The following is a 22769-nucleotide window of genomic DNA, read 5'->3' on the forward strand; positions in this document are numbered from 1 at the left end:
AGCCCGCCTCCAGTGGTGTCGCGACAGGCGTGAATGGAGGGACGAATGGAGACGTGTCGTCTTCAGCGATGAGAGTCGCTTCTGCCTTGGTGCCAATGATGGTCGTATGCGTGTTTGGCGCCGTGCAGGTGAGCGCCACAATCAGGACTGCATATGAGCGAGGCACACAGGGCCAACACCCGGCATCATGGTGTGGGGAGCGATCTCCTACACTGGCCGTACACCACTGGTGATCGTCGAGGGGACACTGAATAGTGCACGGTACATCCAAACCGTCATCGAACCCATCGTTCTACCATTCCTAGACCGGCAAGGGAACTTGCTGTTCCAACAGGACAATGCACGTCCGCATGTATCCCGTGCCACCCAACGTGCTTTAGAAGGTGTAAGTCAACTACCCTGGCCAGCGAGATCTCCGGATCGTTCCCCATTGAGCATGTTTGGGACTGGATGAAGCATCGTCTCACGCGGCTGCACGTCCAGCACGAACGCTGGTCCAACTGAGGCGCCAGGTGGAAATGGCATGGCAAGCCGTTCCACAGGACTACATCCAGCATCTCTACGATCGTCTCCATGGGAGAATAGCAGCCTGCATTGCTGCGAAAGGTGGATATACACTGTACTAGTGGCGACATTGTGCATGCTCTGTTGCCTGTGTCTATGTGCCTGTGGTTCTGTCAGTGTGATCATGTGATGTATCTGACCCCAGGAATGTGTCAATAAAGTTTCCCCTTCCTGGGACAATGAATTCACGGTGTTCTTATTTCAATTTCCAGGAGTGTATTATACCAGAACTGACATGTGACTACATTTTCACGCAATTTGGGTGCATAGGTCCTGGGAAATCAGTACCCAGAACAATCACCTCTGGCCGTAATAACGGCCTTGATACGCCTGGGCATTGAGTCAAACAGAGCTTGGATGGCGTGTACAGGCACAACTGCCCATGCAGCTTCAACACGATACCACAGTTCATCAAGAGTAGTGACTGGCGTATTTTGACGAGCCAGTTGCTCGGCCACCATTGACCAGACGTTTTCAGTTGGTGTGAGATTGTACTGGCCAGGGCAGCAGTCGAACATTTTCTGTATCCAGACAGGCCCGTACACGACCTGCAACATGCGGTCGTGCATTATCCTGCTGAAATGTAGTGTTTTGCAGGGATCGAATGAAGGGTAGAGCCACGGGTCGTAACACATATGAAATGTAATGTCCGCTGTTCAAAGTGCCGTCAATGAGAACAAAAGGTGACCGCGACGTGTAACCAATGGCACTCCATACCATCACGCCGGGAGATACGCCAGTATGGCGATGACGAATACACGCTTCCAATGTGCGTTCACCGCGATGTCGCTAAACACGGATGCGACCATCATGATGCTGTAAACAGAACCTGGATTCATCAGAAAAAATGACGTTTTGTCATTCGTGCACCCAGGTTCGTCGTTGAGTACACCATCGCAGGCGCTCCTGTCTGTGATGCAGTGTCAAGGGTAACCGCAGCCATGGTCTCCGGACTGATAGTCCCTGCTGCTGCAAACGTCGTCGAACTGTTCGTGCAGATGGTTGTTGTCTTGCAAACGTCCCCATCTGTTGACTCAGGTATCGAGACGTGGCTGCACGATCCGTTACAGCCATGCGGATAAGATGCCTGTCATCTCGTCTGCTAGTGATACGAGGCCGTTGGGATCCAGCACGGCCTTCCGTATTACCCTCCTGAACCCACCGATTCCATATTCTGCTAACAGTCATTGGATCTCGACCAACGCGAACAGCAATGTCGCGATACGATGAACCGCAATCGCGATAGGCTACAATCCGACCTTTATCAAAGTCGGAAACGTGATGGTACGCATTTCTCCTCCTTACACGAGGCATCACAGCAACGTTTGACCAGGCAACACCGGTCAACTGCTGTTTGTGTATGAGAAATCGGTTGTAAACTTTCCTCGTGTCAGCACGTCGCAGGTGTCGCCACCGGCGCCAGCATCGTGTGAATGCAATGAAAAGCTAATCATTTGCATATAACAGCAATTGATTCCCGTCATTTAAATTTCGCGTCTGTAGCACGGCATCTTCGTGGTGTGGTAATTTTAATGGTCAGTAGGGTATTTTGAATTATTTATTCAAGAGAAAAACTTTCACAAACTGAGCTGTTCAACAACGCGTCGGTTCACCTATGTCCATTATTCAAGCAGTTATTTGGCTTGTCATTGATTTACTGAGCCGTTGGATGTCCTCCTAAGGAATATCGTGCTTTCCGTCTGACTGGCGCGTTAGATCGTCAAAATCCCAAGCTGGTTGGAGGTCCCTTACCATAATGCTCCAAACATTCTGAACTAGTGGTAGATCGTGAGTCTTTGCTGGCTCGGCAAGCATGAAACAAGCAGTGGAAACTTTCGCCAAGTGCGGACGGGTAGTGTCTTGTTAAAATGTAAAACCGGGATGGCTTACTGTGTAGGTCAGAAAAACGGGGCTTGGAAATTCCTCAAGGTAGCACTGTAGCCTAAGGGTGCCGCAGATGTCAACCAAAGCGATTCTGCTATGGAAGAAAAGGCACCTTAGACCATCACTTCATGTTGTCGGGCCGTATGGTGGGCGACAGTCTGAGGCGTCTCGACACACGCTTTCGGCCTAGACTATCTTTGACTGGAGTAGAACTGTCTTGAGTGATGATTCCTGCTTCGAACTGTGCCATGATGAACATCAAAAATGTGTCAGTAAACGCCCCGGACAGCAGTGGGATACCCAACTGACTGTCAACCGCGATGTGGTCCGACAACGAGGAGTGATGCTCAGGGTGGCATTTGTTTTCATTGCAGAACCCCTTAGATGTCATCTGCGACAACCCTACATTGCACCAGAATGTCATGGATATTCTACGCCCCGTTTTGTTGCCTTTCTTTGCAAGCCATCCTCGTAGTACATTTCAGCAATATAATGCCCACCTGCACTCGTCAAGAGTTCCTTCTGCTTGTCTTCGCGCTTGCCATATCCTGTCTTGGCCAGCAAGGTCACCGTTGAGAACGTTTGGAGAAATGTGGACAGGGCCCTCCAATAATCTCGGGATTTTTACGATCCAACCTGACAAACGGACAAAATTTAGCACGATATCCGTCTGGAGGACATCCAACAACTCTGTTAATCAATGCCAATCCGATAGGAATCAGAGGTGGACCAACGCTTTATTGACTTGCTCAGGTTGTTAAGGTCTTTCTCTTGAATAAATTATACAATTTATCTGAAATTGTAATCGCTTATTTGTCTTAAGACCCCAGCCAGAATCGGACGTTGAAAAATATCCAGAGGCGACTAGTGAAACGTTGTGCCGCATCGGTACACAAAGTCTCATTCACTGCTTTAAGCGAACGGTCGCCTTAACCGCCTCAGCTGTCGGGGCACACTTTCTGCCCGTTACCATCACTGCTCGCATTTTCACCTGATCCCCGCAAGAGTTCAGACGTAGTGTGCGTCTGCACTAAAGGTACCATTATTCGCCGTCAAGGTGCATGTACTGTATACATTCTATATTCTATATGAGGCTGGAAAGTGAGCTCGGATAGCTAAAGCGGTTAAGGTGACCGCTTGCATAAAGTGGGAAATCCTGCCCGATTTGGACTGAGGTCTGAATTTCTCTTACATCATGTATATATAAGGCACTGAAACAAGAAATGGTGTTCGCTCTTTCGGACATCTCAGAAAGAACAGATGCCACACATCTAAATAATATATACACGCCTTGACGGCGAATAATGAAACCCTCCGTGCCGATTCGCGCTACGTCCGAACTCCTATGGGTATCAGGTGAAGATTCGAGCTACGAGGATAATGGTCACTGGACACTACCTGTATAATGTGCGACTAGTTGAGGACTCGGGTTGGATGAAAACGTGAGCAGATAGCAGGAGCAGTAAAGGCGACCACTCGCGTCAAGCGGGAAATCAGGATTGGAGTCCCGGTCCAGCGCAAATTTTCCCTTTGCACCATTGGAGTTATTTTAATGCCCAATTGATGCTGAGGTCTGACTTTCTCTAACATCATGAAACCGACCAGTTTGTAATGTATTTCAACATTTATTTGCCCATCTGTAAGCTTTCGAACCACTGCACGCTCATCGTCATACGGTAGATATCTAAAGACACTTTATACCTTCTACCAACTACAATTAATTTCTGATGTCGTATCGACGTCATCTAATCTCGGGCTTTGTGTGTTTTGCTAAGCATTCAGGTGCACTTAGCTTAACAAATGCGATGACTGGCTGCAGTTACCACTCAGTTCTTCCGCTACTCTCACTAGAGTGCAATGGTCAACGCCCAGATTGGAATAAATAAACTATTTTCCTTGCATTAGTACTTAGGTGGTGTCAGAGAGAAAACTTTTTTTTTTGTTTGAAATAATGTGTTAAGTTCGCTGGAAGTCATAAATGCTCTGATTCTCAAATGTTAGATAAATATTGTATGCGTAATTTTCGCGGCATTAGTTACAGAGTTTCTAACTCTACTACATTGAAACAAACTACATCTTTGATACTACGAAAATACACGTTAATTTTTTAGTCACACAACTTTGGAAAGAAGGCATCTGTAATGTAACTGACAATCAGAAGATAAATTTGGAGCACTGAGTTATTTAAGGTGATTTGCACACGACTGTTAGGCATTTTAGTCGTTAATACCTTCTCTGGTCAGTAAACTGCCGCTTATATAAACTATCAGTTTAATAAGCCTAGGCTGCAAAATACTAACACGAATTGTTTACAGACGAATGGAAAAACTGGTAGAAGCCGACCTCGGGGAAGAACAGTTTGGATTCCGTAGAAATGTTGGAACACGTGAGGCAATACTGACCCTACGACTTACCTTAGAAAATAGATTAAGAAAAGGCAAACCTACTTTTCTATAATTTGTAGACTTACAGAAAGCTTCCCCCCCCCCCCCCCCCATGAACCATGGACCTTGCCGTTGGTGGGGAGGCTTGCGTGCCTCAACGATACAGATAGCCGTACCCTAGGTGCAACCACAACGATGGAGGGGTATCTGTTGAGAGGCCAGACAAACGTGTGGTTCCTGAAGAGGGGCAGCAGCCTTTTCAGTAGTTGCAAGGGCAAAAGTCTGGATGATTGACTGATCTGGCCTTGTAACAATAGCCAAAACGGCCTTGCTGTGCTGGTACTGCGAACGGCTGAAAGCAAGGGGAAACTACAGCCGTAATTTTTCCCGAGGGCATGCAGCTTTACTGTATGATTAAATGATGATGGCGTCCTCTTGGGTAAAATATTCCGGAGGTAAAATAGTCCCCCATTCGGATCTCCGCGCGGGGACGACTCAGGAGGATGTTGTTATCAGGAGAAAGAAAACTGGCGTTCTACGGATCGGAGCGTGGAATGTCAGATCCCTTAATCGGGCAGGTAGGTTAGAAAATTTAAAAAGGGAAATGGATAGGTTGAAGTTAGATATAGTGGGAATTAGTGAAGTTCGGTCGCAGGAGGAACAAGACTTCTGGTCAGGTGACTACAGGGCTATAAACACAAAATCAAATAGGGGTAATGCAGGAGTAGGTTTAATAATGAATAGGAAAATAGGAATGCGGGTAAGCTACTACAAACAGCATAGTGAACGCATTATTGTGGCCAAGATAGATACGAACCCCACACCTACTACAGTAGTACAAGTTTATATGCCAACTAGCTCCGCAGATGACGAAGAAATTGAAGAAATGTATAATGAAATAAAAGAAATTATTCAGATAGTGAAGGGAGACGAAAATTTAATAGTCATGGGTGACTGGAATTCGAGTGTAGGAAAAGGGAGAGAAGGAAACATAGTCGGTGAATATGGATTGGGGCTAAGAAATGAAAGAGGAAATCGCCTGGTAGAATTTTGCGCAGTGCACAACATAATCATAGCTAACACTTGGTTTAAGAATCATGAAAGAAGGTTGTATACATGGAAGAACCCTGGAGATACTAAAAGGTATCAGATAGATTATATAATGGTAAGACAGAGATTTAGGAACCAGGTTTTAAATTGTAAGACATTTCCAGGGGCAGATGTGGACTCTGACCACAATCTATTGGTTATGACCTGTAGATTAAAACTGAAGAAACTGCAAAAAGGTGGGAATTTAAGGAGATGGGACCTGGATAAACTGAAAGAACCAGAGGTTGTACAGAGTTTCAGGGAGAGCATAAGGGAGCAATTGACAGGAATGAGGGAAAGAAATACGGTAGAAGAAGAATGGGTAGTTTTGAGGGATGAAGTAGTGAAGGCAGCAGAGGATCAAGTAGGTAAAAAGACGAGGGCTGGTAGAAATCCTTGGGTAACAGAAGAAATATTGAATTTAATTGATGAAAGGAGAAAACATAAAAATGCAGTAAATGAAGCAGGCAAAAAGGAATACAAACGTCTCAAAAATGAGATCGACAGGAAGTGCAAAATGGCTAAGCAGGGATGGCTAGAGGACAAATGTAAGTATGTAGAGGCTTATCTCACTAGGGGTAAGATAGATACTGCCTACAGGAAAATTAAAGAGACCTTTGGAGATAAGAGAACGACTTGTATGAATATCAAGAGCTCAGAAGGAAACCCAGTTCTAAGCAAAGAAGGGAAAGCAGAAAGGTGGAAGCAGTACATAGAGGGTTTATACAAGGGCAAATGTGCTTGAGGACAATATTATGGAAATGGAAGAGGATGTAGATGAAGATGAAATGGGAGGTACGATACTGCGTGAAGAGTTTGACAGAGCACTGAAAGACCTGAGTCGAAACAAGGCCCCTGGAGTAGACAACATTCCATTGGAACTACTGACGGCCTTGGGAGAGCCAGTCCAGACAAAACTCTACCATCTGGTGAGCAAGATGTATGAAACAGGCGAAATACCCTCAGACTTCAAGAAGAATATAATAATTCCAATCCCAAAGAAAGCAGGTGTTGACAGATGTGAAAATTACCGAACTATCAGTTTAATAAGTCACAGCTGCAAAATACTAACACGAATTCTTTACAGACGAATGGAAAAACTGGTAGAAGCCAACCTCGGGGAAGATCAGTTTGGATTCCGTAGAAACACTGGAACACGTGAGGCAATACTGACCTTACGACTTATCTTAGAAGAAAGATTAAGGAAAGGCAGACCTACGTTTCTAGCATTTGCAGACTTAGAGAAGGCTTTTGACAATGTTGACTGGAATTTGAAAGAGAGTTCTTTCAAATTCTAAAGGTGTCAGGGGGAAAATACAGGGAGCGAAAGGCTATTTACAATTTGTACAGAAACCAGATGGCAGTTATAAGAGTCGAGGGGCATGAAAGGGAGGCAGAGGTTGGGAAGGGAGTGAGACAGGGTTGTAGCCTCTCCCTGATGTTATTCAATCTGTATACTGAGCAAGCAGCAAAGGAAACAAAAGAAAAATTCGGAGTAGGTATTAAAATCCATGGAGAAGAAATAAAAACTCTTAGGTTCGCCGATGACATTGTAATTCTGTCAGAGACAGCAAACGACTTGGAAAAGCAGTTGAATGGAATGGACAGTGTCTTGAAAGGAGGATATAAGATGAACATCAACAAAAGCAAAACGAGGATAATGGAATGTAGTCGAATTAAGTAGGGTGATGCTGAGGGAATTAGATTAGGAAATGAGACACTTAAAGTAGTAAACGAGTTTTTCTATTTGGAGAGTAAAATAGCTGATGATGGTCGAAGTAGAGAAGATATAAAATGTAGACTGGCAATGGCAAGGAAAGCGTTTCTTATGAAGAGAAATTTGTTAACATCGAGTACAGATTTAAGTGTAAGGAAGTCGTTTCTGAAAGTATTTGTATGGAATGTAGCCATGTATGGAAGTGAAACATGGACGATAAATAGTTTGGACAAGAAGAGAATAGAAGCTTTTGAAATGTGGTGCTACAGAAGAATGCTGAAGATTAGATGGATAGATCACATAACTAACGAGGAGGTATTGAATATAATCGGGGAGGAGAGGAGTTTGTGGCACAACTTGACAAGAAGAAGGACCAGTTGGTAGGACATGTTCTGAGGCATCAAGGGATCACCAATTTAGCATTGGAGGGCTGTGTGGAAGGTAAAAATCGTAGAGGGAGACCAAGAGATGAATAAACTAATCAGATTCAGAAGGATGTTGGTTGCAGTAGGTACTGGGAGATGAAGAAGCTTGCACAGGGTAGAGTAGCATGGAGAGCTGCATCAAACTAATCTCTCGACTGAAGATCACAACAACAACATAAACTATGGGAAGTTATCTGTTGGAATAATCGACAATCATGACTTCGATCAAGTTCAAACCATGACCAATGAAAATACGATTTCATTGCCACATTGGAGTTACCACTGTTCGATACAGAGCGACTATTGGATAAGCGTTGGAGGACATACGTCTACAGTTGATACTTTCGATTAACCACAGGTAATAATGATTGAGACAAGTTAGAGGACAGTGGGTCACATCGACAACATGTAAACATAAAATAGGTCGAAAACATTGTATTAATTAGCTGTGCTATTGGAATACCATGTCAGAGATCTACGTTAAATTCTAATCAAAAATGGTTATTTATAATTCCTATTCATTCGTATTGTTGTTTAGCGATTTCATAATTTGTATCAGAAACCCGGTTCGAAGAGAGCTGTAGTGAACTGTCGGTGCAAAGTACTTCGACTCCTTTGACCTACTCATTCTTCGTTTGCTAACCACCAACGTATCCGGACCCTCGTAGAACTCCCTTCTAAAATTATGTCCAAAGCTTAACAGTTTTCGTTTCCAGTATTTTTCTACACAAACTACGAATATACAAACAAGAAAATAAACGTAGTAGGGAACAGGACAGTAATACAATACAAACGTTTAGAAACAGCATTTAAACGTTTACTACAGAACTGTATGTTGTTCGTCGTGACATTTTATGTCAAGTGACTACTCATCAGTCGCATTACTTTTTACGATCTCACAACATCTAAAAAAAGCACTTCATATTTCGGCCTCTGCTTACCACAATGTTGGCAATGCAGTTTAAGGCCCCTACTAACCACAACGTTGGCAATGAAATTTGTCACAGTGCAAATGTACACTGACCGGAAAAATTCGCAACACCAATAAGTCCTTAATGGACAGCAATAAAATTTCAGAAACACATTTCTCTAGATAACACATTTAAGCGATTGACATTGCAAGTTCACAGGTTAATGCTAGCACGAGATTAGCCATTGCAAATGTGCAATACTAGTACATTAATAACCGGTGTAACCACTAGAATGTTGATTCCAAACATGCAGACGTGCATGCATTTGTTGTACAGGTGTTGGATGTCAGTTTGAGTATGGCACTGGAGTGGTCGTCCGATGATCTCCCCATATGTACTCGATTGGATACAGATATGGTGATCGAGCAGGCCAAGGCGACGTACTAACACTCCGTAGAGATGTTGAGTTACAACAGGTGTATGTGGGAGAGGGTTACACTGTTAGGAAACATTTCCAGAAAGACTGTTCAGGAATGGCGCTACAACATGTCGAATCACCAGATTAAGTGCAGATTTGTAGTCAGGGCGCTCGGGGAAACCACGAGAGTTCTGCTGTTATACGAAATCGCATGCGAGGCCATATCTCCAAGTGAGGTCCAGTGTGTCTAGCACGCAGACAGGTTGCTTGTAGGCCCTCAACTGGCCTCATTCTAACCAAAACACGGTCATCACTGGCACCAAGGCAGAACCAGCTTTCATCAGAAAACGCACGAGACCTCCACTCTGTACTCCAATGAGCTCTCGCTTGACATCACTGAAGTTGGTGGCTGTTTGGGGTCAGTGAAACGCATGCTACAGGGCGCCCGGACCGGAGCTGTCCATGGAGTAACCGATTAGTAACAGTTCTTTGTGTCACTGTGGTATCAAATTCTGCTGAAACTGCTGTTGCAGATGCAGTACCACCACGATGGTCTTCCCTCTCGGCTGTGAAACGTGGCGTTAGGAGCCTGGTCTTCATGCGACCGTACGTTCTACATCTACATCTACATGGTTACTCTGCAATCCACACTTAAGTGGCTGGCATAGGGTTCATAGTTCCATTGTCGTACTTCTTCTCTAACATTACACTCTCGAACAGCGCGTGGGAAAAAAGAACACCTAAATATTTCCGTTCGAGCTTTGATTTCTCTTATTTTATTATTATGATCATTTCTCCCTACGTAGGTGGGTGTTAACAAAATATTTTCGCATTCGGAAGAGAAAGTTGGTGATGGAAATTTCGTAAATAGATCTCGCCGCAAGGAAAACGACCTTTGTTTCAGTGATTGCCACCCCAACTCGCGTATCATATCAGTGACACTCTCACCCCTATTGTGCGATAACACGAAACGAGCTGCCCTTCTTTGCACTTTTTCGATGTCCTCCGTCAATCCTACCTGTTAAGAATCCCAAACCGCGCAGGTATATTCCAGCAGAAGACGGACAAGTGTAATGTAGGCTCTCTCTTCAGTGGGCTTGTCACATGTTCTAAGTGTTCTGCCAACAAAGCGCAGTCTTTGTTTCGCCTTCCCCACAATATTATATATAGGTCTTTTCCAATTTAAGTTGTTCGTAATTGTAATTCCTAGGTACTTAGTCGAATTGACACTCCTTAGATTTGTGCGATTTATCGTATACCCAAATTTTGTCGGATTTCTTTTAGTACCCATGTGGATGACGTCGCACTTTTCTCTGTTTAGTGTCAATTGTCACTTTTAGCACCATACAAAAATTCTCTCTAGATCATTTTGTAATTGCAATTGATCGTCTGATGATTTTACTAGACGGTAAATTACAGCGTCATCTGCAAACATTCTAAGGGGGCTGCTCAGATTATCACCTACATCATTTATGTAAATCAGGAGCAGCAGAGGGCCTATGACACTACCTTGCGAAACGCCAGATATCACTTCTGTTCTACCCGATGCTTTACCGTCTATCACTACGAACTGTGATCTCTCTGAGAGGAAATCACGAATCCAGTAACACAACTGAGTCGATACTCCCTATGCACGCAATTTGATTAATAGTCACTTGTGAGGAACGGTATCAAAAGCCTTCTGGAAATTTAGGAATGTGGAATCGATTTGAGATTCCTTGTCGACTGCACTCATTACTTCATGGGATTAAAGAGTTAGCTGCGTTGCACAAGAACGATAATTTCTGAATCCGTGTTCGTTATGTAACAATAAGTCATTTTCTCCAGAAATTGTTAAAATGGCTCTGAGCACTATGGGACTTAACATCTGAGGTCATCAGTCCCCTAGAACTTAGAACTACTTAAACCTAACTAACCTAAGGACATCACACACACCCATGCCCGAGGCAGGATTCGAACCTGCGACCGTAGCGTTCTCGCGATTCCAGACTGTAGCGCCTAGAACCGCTCGTCCACTTTGGCCGGCTCATTTTCTTCAAATTGATTCATAATGTTCGAGTATAGAGTATACTTCAAAATCCTACTGCAAAACGAGGTGACATGGGTCTGTAATTCAATGGGTTACTCCTACTTCCTTTCTTGAATATTGGTGTGACCTGTGCTGCTTTCCAGTATTCAGGAACAGACCTTTCGTCAAGTAAGCGGTTGTATATAATTGCTAAGAAAAGCGCTGTTGTGTCTGCATACTCTGAAAGGAGCATGATTGGTATACCATCTGGACCGGAAGACTTGCCTTTCTAGAGTGATTTGAGTTGTTTCGCAACACCTAAGATATCTGCTTTTATGTCACTCATGCTAACAGCTGTTCTGGTTTGAATTCTGGAATATTTACTTCGTCTTCTTTCGTGAAGGAATTACGGAAAACTGTATTTACTAACTCCGCTTTAGTGACACCATCATCGGCAACATTTGCATCGCTATCGCGCAGTGACGGTATTGACTGGTTTTTGCCACTAGTGTACTTTACATACGACCAGAATCTCTTTGGATTTTCTCGTAACCACCCCTGCCAGAAATCGGGTACGCTCTACCATTCCCTCTCATTCTTTTAACACTTGCGAATGGGGGTGGGGGGGGGGGGGAGGGAAGAGCGACTAAAGGTATACTTTCTTCTCCTCTCCCCCCTCCCACCCTCTTCAAGACAACTAACTTCTGTTACTCCTCTGTCGTTTCGCCAGACTTATGTGGGAGGAAGTAATATTTTATCCGATCCTCCTAAGAACAAATGTTCTCTGAAATATCACTGTAAACCGATATATTGATATAACGAGTGTTTTGCGGGCACTTCTTTAGTGGACGAATGATGTGTCATTATTAAGCTTCTTCCAATTAACCTCATACTTTCGCTTGTCTTTCTTTCACTTAGGTCACACCTGATGGCTTCTCCTACATATTTACGGCCCTTATTGTTTTCAGATATTTTCCGTCAGTAGCGTGCGGTGCGGTGTAATTCTTGCCGGCTCAACTGCCAGGCTCTGCACTAATCACCGATCCTCAGCAAGTCTACCTGCATTTCGCCGCGATCTTCTGGCGTCCCATTCTTCCTACACATAAGAACAGCCTTATGCGAACTCATACGTTATCCACTATATCGTTTCTATATTACCAGTAACAATCATATAACAATCTATAACAATCCTCTGTAATACTCCAGAACTCACTTTTACAGGTGTTCATTTCGTCCCGTTAAGAACAGTGTATCCAGTTCTTTTAGCTAATTATAGAAATCAGATTTCAAAAACTGAAAGACTTCTATAACTAGCAATCAAACAGTTACCATTTGAATGCCTACCGTCCAGAATCGGTATGCCAGTCAGGTAGAATCGCTGTGAGCATTGAGAGAATCATGCCATCGACGAAGCAGTTGAAGATACCCGTTTCATAAAACACTGTGTCCTGCTGCGTGAAGGAGTCCGTAACTGTCTTTTGCATATCGTCGTCCAACAGGAATCTCTTCAAGGCGTCTTTAATTGGAGCGGAGGTGTAGTAACCGCATGGGGAGAGATCAGGACTATACGGTGGGTGCTGGTGTGTCTCTGCCTCCTGTCCGTAATGGGTGATGCTGGCCTCTCAGATTGACCGGCGTCTTCTGTCGAAGCGCGATCAGTACGGAACTTGGTGCACAATTCTTCAACTATGGTTTTGGACTGACATGCTGCCCAATACACATTCCTCCCTCTCCGATGGATGTCTAGTCGTTCTTGCCCTTCGGCAGCCAAGAAAAGACTAACAGCACCTTTGTCGTGTTTGGACGCTTTTCGTAATAACGTCGCTTTAGTTCACCCTTCCCCATTTACAGCACGAGCATCGAAAAGACGCGACTGCGAATCTAGTACCTTGCTCATATGTCGGTGTTTGTACGCCCGCATGGGAGTCGGGCTAGGTTGCATATGCGCTACAGCAAACGAAAACATTTCTGTTGGCTCTTATATATGTTACGATGACCGACACATCTTTATTTTCTGCCCTTAAATGTTTGGTTATATTGATAATATAAGTAATCGTATTCAGTCACGGGGATGCAAATTACTAAATGTATTTTCGCTTTTATACAAGACAACGTATCACTTAAATATTTTGTGTTTCAGATCGAAGGACAAATTTGACTTGGTCGTCCTCGAGACGTTATTCTTCTGGTGCTATTTTGGCTTTATCCACGAACTGGGTTCACCACCTGTCGTCGGATTCCTCTCGGTGGGGATGACCCCCACTCTGAACAGCCTGATTGGAAATCCGTACAATCCGTCCTATATACCAGATTCACATTCGGTGCTCACATCTCACATGAGCTTCTGGGACAGAATGCGCAACAGTTACGACGTTCTGAACTTGCTAAGCCACTTCTACAACCATGTCCTTCCTGCACACAGCAGACTGATAGAGAAGCACTACGGCAAACACGTACCTGATCTCGAAGAAATGATAAGCAACATCAGTTTAGTAATAGCTGCCAATCATTTCAGTATAGACTACCCACAGCCATTGCTGCCAAATGTGGTACAGGTCACAGGAATGCACATCGTTCAAGAGAGGAAACCGCTGCCAAAGGTAAGTTCTGTCTCATATTCTACCATAGGGAACACAGTAATGTTAACTGCTTGTTCTTATCGGAACTGTATGCTTAGAATGAAGAACTATAGAAAGAAATGTAAACAACGATTAGCGATTTCCGTGTTTATTTATGTGACTTTATTGTCAAGCCTATTGTCTGTTGAACAATGTCGTCGCTTGCAATGAACTGTCCAGGGAGAAATCACTCATAAGTGACGTGATTATTTTTTAGTATTTACACATTTGAGTCTTATTTACATGCACTACTAAATAAACACTGTACCTTACAATCAGTTGTAATTGTGAAAACGCATTATTACAGTCTCAAACGAGAAAATTTCAAATCTTAGCATGCAGCTCTTTACATACCAACACAGCAATGATTAAATGATGTCATATGCCTTTTGTCTAAATGAGTTAGATGGAATATGTACGACATCAGTGACATGATAACGCTATCAGTATTTACAACATACTAATGAAATCTGTGGTATTACAGCCAATGATGAAGAAGTACCCCTATAAGGATTGATAAGTGAAGACAGAAAAAAACAGCAAATTAAGTCTGTTGAATAAGATAAAACGCTTTCTGTAGCATTAAGGATACAACGTGTCTGTACTCCAAAAATATATTTTTTGTGGAAGGAGGAATGAAAGCATCGCACCAGATACGGACGCCTCACTGACTGTTATTGTAGTTGTGGAACAGTGCCCAATAGATGAACCAGAGAGCCGACACAGCTTTACGAAAGCTACATAATGTGGAAATAGCGGATTCTTGGCAGATTCTTGGATGATATCAGCAACCTATTACTTTGGTATGATTTTGGGAGAAACTCTTTTTTGCAAGTCATCCTTCTTTACCATAGCTAAAGAGGGTGCTACTGAAGAGTAACAAAAAATGCTAAAAACACTCGGATTTGCCGGCGTCAAAATTTAAGCTGATCTATTGTAGACACATCAAATGGTTCAAATGGCTCTGAGCACTATGGGACTCAACTGCTGAGGTCATTAGTCCCCTAGAACTTAGAACTAGTTAAACCTAACTAACCTAAGGACATCACAAACATCCATGCCCGAGGCAGGATTCGAACCTGCGACCGTAGCGGTCTTGCGGTTCCAGACTGCGTAGACACATCGATAGATATCTTCTGTAGAACACTCATCTGGTACAGGAGATGTGAGACACTTCAACGTATGCAGAAAGGTCATCTAAGAGTGAAGGAGTGTAATAGATGACGATGCGCCAGTTTAATTGCTACAAGACCCCTAAACGGCAAAATAGCCCCAGGGCATGCAGATGTTAAGCATACTCCAATTGAGATATTGTTCACAAATTCTTTGACTGTTGGGAAACTCATCGCTAGTACGAATTTAGAGACAGAATGACCCAGAGTACTGGCTTGCTGTTTCGACCGCCATAGAATGTGCTACGATCATGCTTCTTGTCCATTTCGTGTCCCACACTATGGCCAGAACCAATTTTGATTAAACACCGCGCCAAAATCCTCTGTTTACCAAGAAAACAGCAAAGCCATGTCTCCCCAGTAAAAGGGCTAGTTCATACAATGAAGGCTTTCACGACCAGGTCCTTAGTTGCTGATAAATCTTCCGGACTTCAGGTCGTGGTCCGTAAAACAGTAGGAACGGAAAAAAATCTTGGACAGCGACCATACAATCCGAAAATTTACGAGCATGTAATTGAACTGCTTTTCATACTCTGTGAAACTCGTAAATCTTATGATCAGCCATGCAGTTCTGCGAAATGAGAGAAACTTGCATTCCAATAGCCATTGTGAAAGTAACATACTGTGAAGCACTCACCATGGTAAGGAGCGAAGCAGACGACCCAGTCTTCATAAACAGTAATCTTCGAAGTGAAACTCAAACTATACAGCACATGGTGAAACATGGAACAGTAATCCAGTTTATACTTAGCAGAAGAGCCTGTGATACTACATTTATTGCATTAGGGAATTAAGCTATAAAATAAAATAAGAAACCTCACGATTTTCTGTGTGTCTCTGACACGAGAGGAGGAAATTACAGATCATAATTTCCTTTGTAGAGGAGTGATCTCGTGCCAGGTTAATTTTAATGAAACGCCGTTGAAACAGTAATTATTACTGCTAACCAAGGTAGCGGTGACCACTGGAGTAATAAGAGTCCTGGAGAGTTTCTCAGTGCTCGCTTGTAAGACAGACATAGTTCACTGCAGGAACGGCTGTTCAGGGTGTAATAAAAAATATTGTCTGCCTTGGCAGTCTGATGTTTTCTTGTTGGAACTGCGTTTTTAAATAGGATCCAGCATGGACACTCAGCTTCGCTTTTGTTGGTGTCCTGGAGCGTAGTCGTTGCCCACCACGGTAGACCTTTAGGTAAGCTCCTTGTTAACGAAAGACTGGCTCTAAGTTTTCGTGCACTGATGAGAGTAATGAGAATCTGGAGACAGAGTGTGATGTTTGTTATTTGCGCGACGTAAAGAATCTACGTGATTCATGCGATCGGAAGACAACCGCCTGTCGCCCTGACATGAAATAGCGAGATGCTACGGCCTAGAAACTAGTTAATAGGGAATAATGTTCCGCTGTTGTTCCTCATTGCTATTATTCATCTCTCTCTCACTCGTCTCAACCCTACAGCGGCTTTCTTTACAGTAATACGTACGAGGGGCGTACAATAGGTAAAGCAATACTTTTTTCTGAAAGCAGGTTGGTTTTATTCAGGATTCCCACACACCATAGTACTCCCAACCCTTCTGGCTAAACTAACCTGTAGTTTTTGTTGTGGTCTTCAGTCCAGAGACTGGTTTGATGCAGCCCTCCATGTTTCTCTACCCTGTGCAAGCTTCTTCATCTACTAGTACCTACTGCAACCTACATCCTTCTGAATCTACTGAATCTCTTTACTCAAAAAAACCTATTTTTCAATATCTCCGTTCAATGTGACAATCTTACGCCACGTTACTGAGTGGGCCTGTATGCCCGCATCGCATGGTACCAGTTTACTGATCGAGATATATTGATTTTAATTCTACATCTACATCTATACTCCGCGAGCCACCTTACGGTGTGTGGCGGAGGGTACTTATTGTACCACTATCTGATCCCCCCTTCCCTGTTCCATTCACGAATTGTGCGTGGGAAGAACGACTGCTTGTAAGTCTCCGTATCTGCTCTAATTTCTCGGATCTTTTCGTTGTGATCATTACGCGAGATATATGTGGGCGGTAGTAATATGTTGCCCATCTCTTCCCGGAATGTGCTCTCTCGTAATTTCGATAATAAACCTCTCCGTATTGCGTAACGCCTTTCTTGAAGTGTCCGCCACTGGAGCTTGTTCAGCATCTCCGTAACGCTCTCGCGCTGACTAAATGTCCCCATGACGAATCGCGCTGCTTTTCGCTGGATCATGTCTATCTCTTCTATTAATCCAACCTGGTAAGGGTCCCATACTGATGAGCAATACTCAAGAATCGGACGAACAAGCGTTTTGTAAGCTACTTCTTTTGTCGATGAGTCACATTTTCTTAGAATTCTTCCTATGAATCTCAACCTGGCGCCTGCTTTTCCCACTATTTGTTTTATGTGATCATTCCACTTCAGATCGCTCCGGATAGTAACTCCTAAGTATTTTACGGTCGTTACCGCTTCCAATGATATACCACCTATGGCATAATCGTACTGGAATGGATTTCTGCCCCTATGTATGCGCATTATATTACGTTTATCTACGTTTAGGGAAAGCTGCCAGCTGTCGCACCATGCATTAATCCTCTGCAGGTCCTCCTGGAGTACGTACGAGTCTTCTGATGTTGCTACTTCCTTGTAGACAACCGTGTCATCTGCAAATAGCCTCACGGAGCTACCGATGTTGTCAACTAAGTCATTTATGTACATTGTAAACAATAAAGGTCCTATCACGCTTCCCTGCGGTACTCCCGAAATTACCTCTACATCTGCAGATTTTGAACCGTTAAGAATGACATGTTGTGTTCTTTCTTCTAGGAAATCCTGAATCCAATCACAAACCTGGTCCGATATTCCGTAAGCTCGTATTTTTTTCACTAAACGTAAGTGCGGAACCGTATCAAATGCCTTCCTGAAGTCCAGGAATACGGCATCAATCTGCTCGCCAGTGTCTACGGCACTGTGAATTTCTTGGGCAAATAGGGCGAGCTGAGTTTCACATGATCTCTGTTTGCGGAATCCATGTTGGTTATGATGAAGGAGATTTGTATTATCTAAGAACGTCATAATACGAGAACACAAAACATGTTCCATTATTCTACAACAGATTGACGTAAGCGAAATAGGCCTATAATTATTCGCATCTGATTTATGACCCTTCTTGAAAATGGAACGACCTGCGCTTTCTTCCAGTCGCTAGGTACTTTACGTTCTTCCAGCGATCTACGATAAATTGCTGATTAATGAAAGGAGAAAATATAAAAATGCAGTAAATGAAGCAGGCAAAAAGGAATACAAACGCCCAAAAATAGGATCGACAGGAAGTGCAAAATGGCTAAGCAGGGATGGCTGGAGGACAAATGTGAGGAAGTAGAGGCTTATCTCACTAGGGGTAAGATAGATACTGCCTACAGGAAAATTAAAGAGACCTTTGGAGAAAAGAGAACCACTTGTATGAATATCAAGAGCTCAGATGGAAACCCAGTTCTAAGCAAAGAAGGGAAAGCAGAAAGGTGGAAGGAGTACATAGAGGATCTATACAAGGGCGATGTACTTGAGGACAATATTACGGAAATGGAAGAGGATGTCGATGAAGATCTAATGGGAGATACGGTACTGCGTGAAGAGTTGAGAGAGCGTTGTAAGACCTAAGTCGAAACAAGGGAGTAGAAACCATTATATTAGAACTACTGATAGCCTTGGGAAAGCCAGCTATGACAAAACTCGACCATCTGGTGAGCAAGATGTATGAGACAGGCGACATACCCGCAGACTTCAAGAAGAATATAATAATTCAAATCCTAAAGAAAGCACATGTTGACAGATGCGATAATTACCGAACTATCAGTTTCGTATGTCACGGCTGCAAAATACTAACACGAATTCCTTACAGACGAATGGAAAAACTGGTAGAAGCTGACCTCTGGGAAGATCAGTTTGGATTCCGCAGAAATGTTGGAACACGTGAGGCAATACTGATCCTACGATTTATCTTAGAAGCTAGATTAAGAAAAGCAAACCTACGTTTCTAGCATTTGTAGAATTAGAGAAAGCTTTTGACAATATTGACTGGAATACTCTCTTTCGAATTCTGAAGGTGGCACGGGTAAATTACAGGGAGCGAAAGGCTATTTACAATTTGTACAGAAACCAGATGGCAGTTATAAGAATAGAGGGGCATGAAAGGGAAGCAGTGGTTGGGAAGGGAGTGAGACGGGGTTGTAGCCTATCACCGATGTCATCCAATGTCATCCAATCAGTATATTGAGCAAGCAGTAAAGGAAATTCAGGGTAGGAATTAAAATCCATGGAGAAGAAATAAAAACTTTGAGGTTCGCCGATGACATTGTAATTCTGTCAGAGACAGCAAAGGACCTGGAAGAGCAGTTGAACGGAATGGACAGTGTCTTGAAAGGAGGATATAAGATGAACATCAACAAAATCAAAACGAGGATAATGGAAAGTAGTCGAATTAAATCGGGTGATGCCGAAGGAATTACATTAGGAAATAAGACACTGAAAGTAGTAAAGGAGTTTTGCTATTTGGAGAGCAAAATAGCTGATGGTGGTCGAAGTAGAGAGGATATAAAATGTAGACTGGCAATGGCAAGGAAAGCGTTTCTGAAGAAAAGAAATTTGTTAACATCGAGTATAGATTTAAGTGTCAGGAAGTCGTTTCTGAAAGTATTTGGATGGACTGTGGCCCTGTTTAGAATTGAAGCGTGGACGATAAATAGTTTAGACAAGAAGAGAATAGAAGCTTTCGAAATGTGGTGCTAGAGAAGAATGCTGAAGATTAGGTGGGTAGATCACATAACTAGTGAGGAGGTATTGAGTAGAATTGGAGAGAAGGAAAATTTGTGACTCGACTAGAAGAACGGATCGGTCGCTATCACATGTTCTGAGGCATCATGTTATCACTAATTTTGTATTGGAGGGCAGCTTGGAGGGTAAATTTCGTAGAGGGACACTAAGAGATCAATACACTAAGCAGATTCGGAAGGGTGAATGTTGCAGTAGGTACTGGGATATGAAGAAGCTTGCACAGGATTGAGCAGCATGGAGAGCTGCATCAAAACAGTCTCTCGATTGAAGACCATAACAATATGTCCTGATACATCGTTAGTAGTGGCCTGCTTGATACAGTCATGTAGTTTAAATACCTGGGTGTAACGCTGCAAAACGATATGAAATAGAACGAGCGGGTCAGGATTGTAGTAGGGAAGGGGAATGATCGACTTCGGTTTATTGGGAGAAATTCAGGAAAGAATGGTTTCTGTGTGAAGGAGACGGCATACAAAAGGCTACTGCGGGCTATTCTTGAGTACTGCTCTGGTGTTGGGAATCTACACCAGGTCTGATTAAAGAAAGCCATTGAAGAAGTTCTCAGGAGTGCTGCTATATTTGTGATGGTAGGAATTCTAGGGCAATATAAGCATCTATATATTAGACCGCGTAGGAAATTCTGCGACCCAGTCTTGATTACCGCTTGAGTGTTTGGAATCCCCACAAGGTCGTATTAAAGGAAGACATCGAGGCAAAATGGTTCAAATGGCTCTGAGCACTATGGGACTCAACTGCTGAGGTCATAAGTCCCCTAGAACTTATAACTAATTAAAACTAACTAACCTAACTAACCTAAGGACATCACACACATCCATGCCCGAGGCAGGATTCGAACCTGCGACCGTAGCGGTCGGTCTGTTCCAGACTGTAGCGCCCAGAACCGCACGGCCACTCCGGCCGGCACTCATTTTATATACCGACCTTGTAAGGTAGGGGGAGGATCTCTCTTATATTTTGTATTTTCAATAGGAAATACAGGACTTTCTGGATGGAGCTGAACACGGGTTCATATACTTCAGCCTGGGGTCGAATATGAAGAGCAGCTTCCTTCCTGAGAACACACTCGCAGCGCTGCTGCAAGCGTTCGCAGAACTGCCGCAGAGGGTGCTCTGGAAGTTCGAGGCTACAGAACTGCCTGGGAGGCCGGACAACGTGATGATAGCTGGCTGGCTGCCGCAGCAGGACGTACTCGGTATGGGCTCTCAATTGTATCTCTCCTCTTAAAAGTCAACTAAATGTGTGAAATGAGAAACCACCTCGTGCGTTCTTTCTTTACAGCTCACAAAAATATACGACTGTTCATCACTCAGGGAGGTCTGCAGAGCTTCAACGAAGCAGCTTATTTCGGAGTTCCTCTCATCGGGATTCCATTCTTCTTCGATCAGAAGTATGAAGTCGCCAAGATGGTTAGTGCAGGAATCGGAAAGAAATTGGTGCTAAGGTCTCTAACGAAAGAAACTGCTCTGGATGCTCTCAATGGCGTCCTCCGAAATTCCAGGTAAATTTGCAATTATTTTGTCGGTTAAAAGAAAAAGCAATTTCTAGTACTTAATGAACGGCGGTAACAAATTCTGTTTTATCAGTCTCGACATCGAGGTCGTTATAGACGGAACATCAGGACAGATAGGATGAAGATAACTAAAAATTTGCATTTTATCGTTCTTGAAGAACATTCCGGCTTCCACCTGACAGAATTTAGGGAAACCATAACAACCAAGATGAGGATGGCTGGACGGTAATTTCAGTCTCGGTCCAACCGAATATATATTGTTTCAACCACTGTTGCTTAAAGAAGAGGCGCAGTAATCAGCACATTGGGCTGGTTTTCGGGAGGGTGGAAGTTCAGATCCCCGTCTAGCTATTCAGTGTTTGGTTTTCTGCGGTTTCCCCAAACTACTTAAGGCAAACGCCCGAGCGAAATTCGAACAGTAGTTAGATGCACTTACTCTGAAAGGTTACATAATGTTTCATGTCAATTGATGTGTGGGAAAGTCATTTATTAATTCAACGGCTGGTGTGCGATTTTTACGCACGGGAACAGGGCCTGCCGGCATAACGAGGATATGGAAGGCAGATGGCACGCACTCAGCGTGGAAAGCCGTTCTTTAGCCACAAGGCTATTGAGTGCAGCTAAAAGAAACTTTCAGCTTTTCCATCGTCACCTTATGTCACTACACCACGGGAGGAATCCTCCATGGAATAGAAAATATGTAAAGAAACTTCTAAGGCAACAGTAACTACATTACGCCGAATGAAACGTACTTCGCTGTCAAAAAAGCGGTGCGTGACGCCTTCAGCGGCTACCGAAGCAGTATCTTATCGAAAGATCATAGATATTAAATGGAATTTGGCATGTGTGCTTAGCAACGGATGTAACTAGGCGGCTGATCAAGGACGTGCGAGTTTGAAGTACGCAGGCAGAGTGCAATGTAGCCCCTCAGGAGTTATCTGAATTCAAAAATGGAAAACATCAGTCGATACTGCATTAAACTTACGGGAGATTATACCCAACCACAATGAAATTTCCTTAATTTAGCAATATGGTGCAAACTCGAACTTTGAATTTGATTTATGGGGTGTTTTCATTCTTTACGGCTTTACAAGAAATAGTTTGCTACAACCAGGAATAACACAATAAATATATCAGCATTCTACAGTTTATTAACACAAAACTGATGCAAATAATTCTGTTACCAAGGGCAAAGCTGTAGAGAACACAGGAAGTGGAAGT

The 22769-nt window shown here is 43.4% G+C and overlaps 1 protein-coding gene across 1 annotated transcript in view; it reads left to right on the top strand.

The window, feature by feature from the left end:
* Positions 1-22769, top strand: part of LOC126474494 (UDP-glucosyltransferase 2-like) — a 105469-nt gene that overhangs the window by 71104 nt on the left and 11596 nt on the right. Inside the window, exons 3-5 of the mRNA XM_050101964.1 lie at positions 13509-14000; positions 21008-21230; positions 21317-21536. Coding sequence (XP_049957921.1) covers positions 13509-14000; positions 21008-21230; positions 21317-21536 — 935 coding nt within the window. The remainder of the gene's footprint in view (positions 1-13508; positions 14001-21007; positions 21231-21316; positions 21537-22769) is intronic.

This window comes from Schistocerca serialis, chromosome 4, assembly GCF_023864345.2.
Source record: "Schistocerca serialis cubense isolate TAMUIC-IGC-003099 chromosome 4, iqSchSeri2.2, whole genome shotgun sequence".
Taxonomy (NCBI): Eukaryota; Metazoa; Arthropoda; class Insecta; order Orthoptera; family Acrididae; genus Schistocerca; species Schistocerca serialis.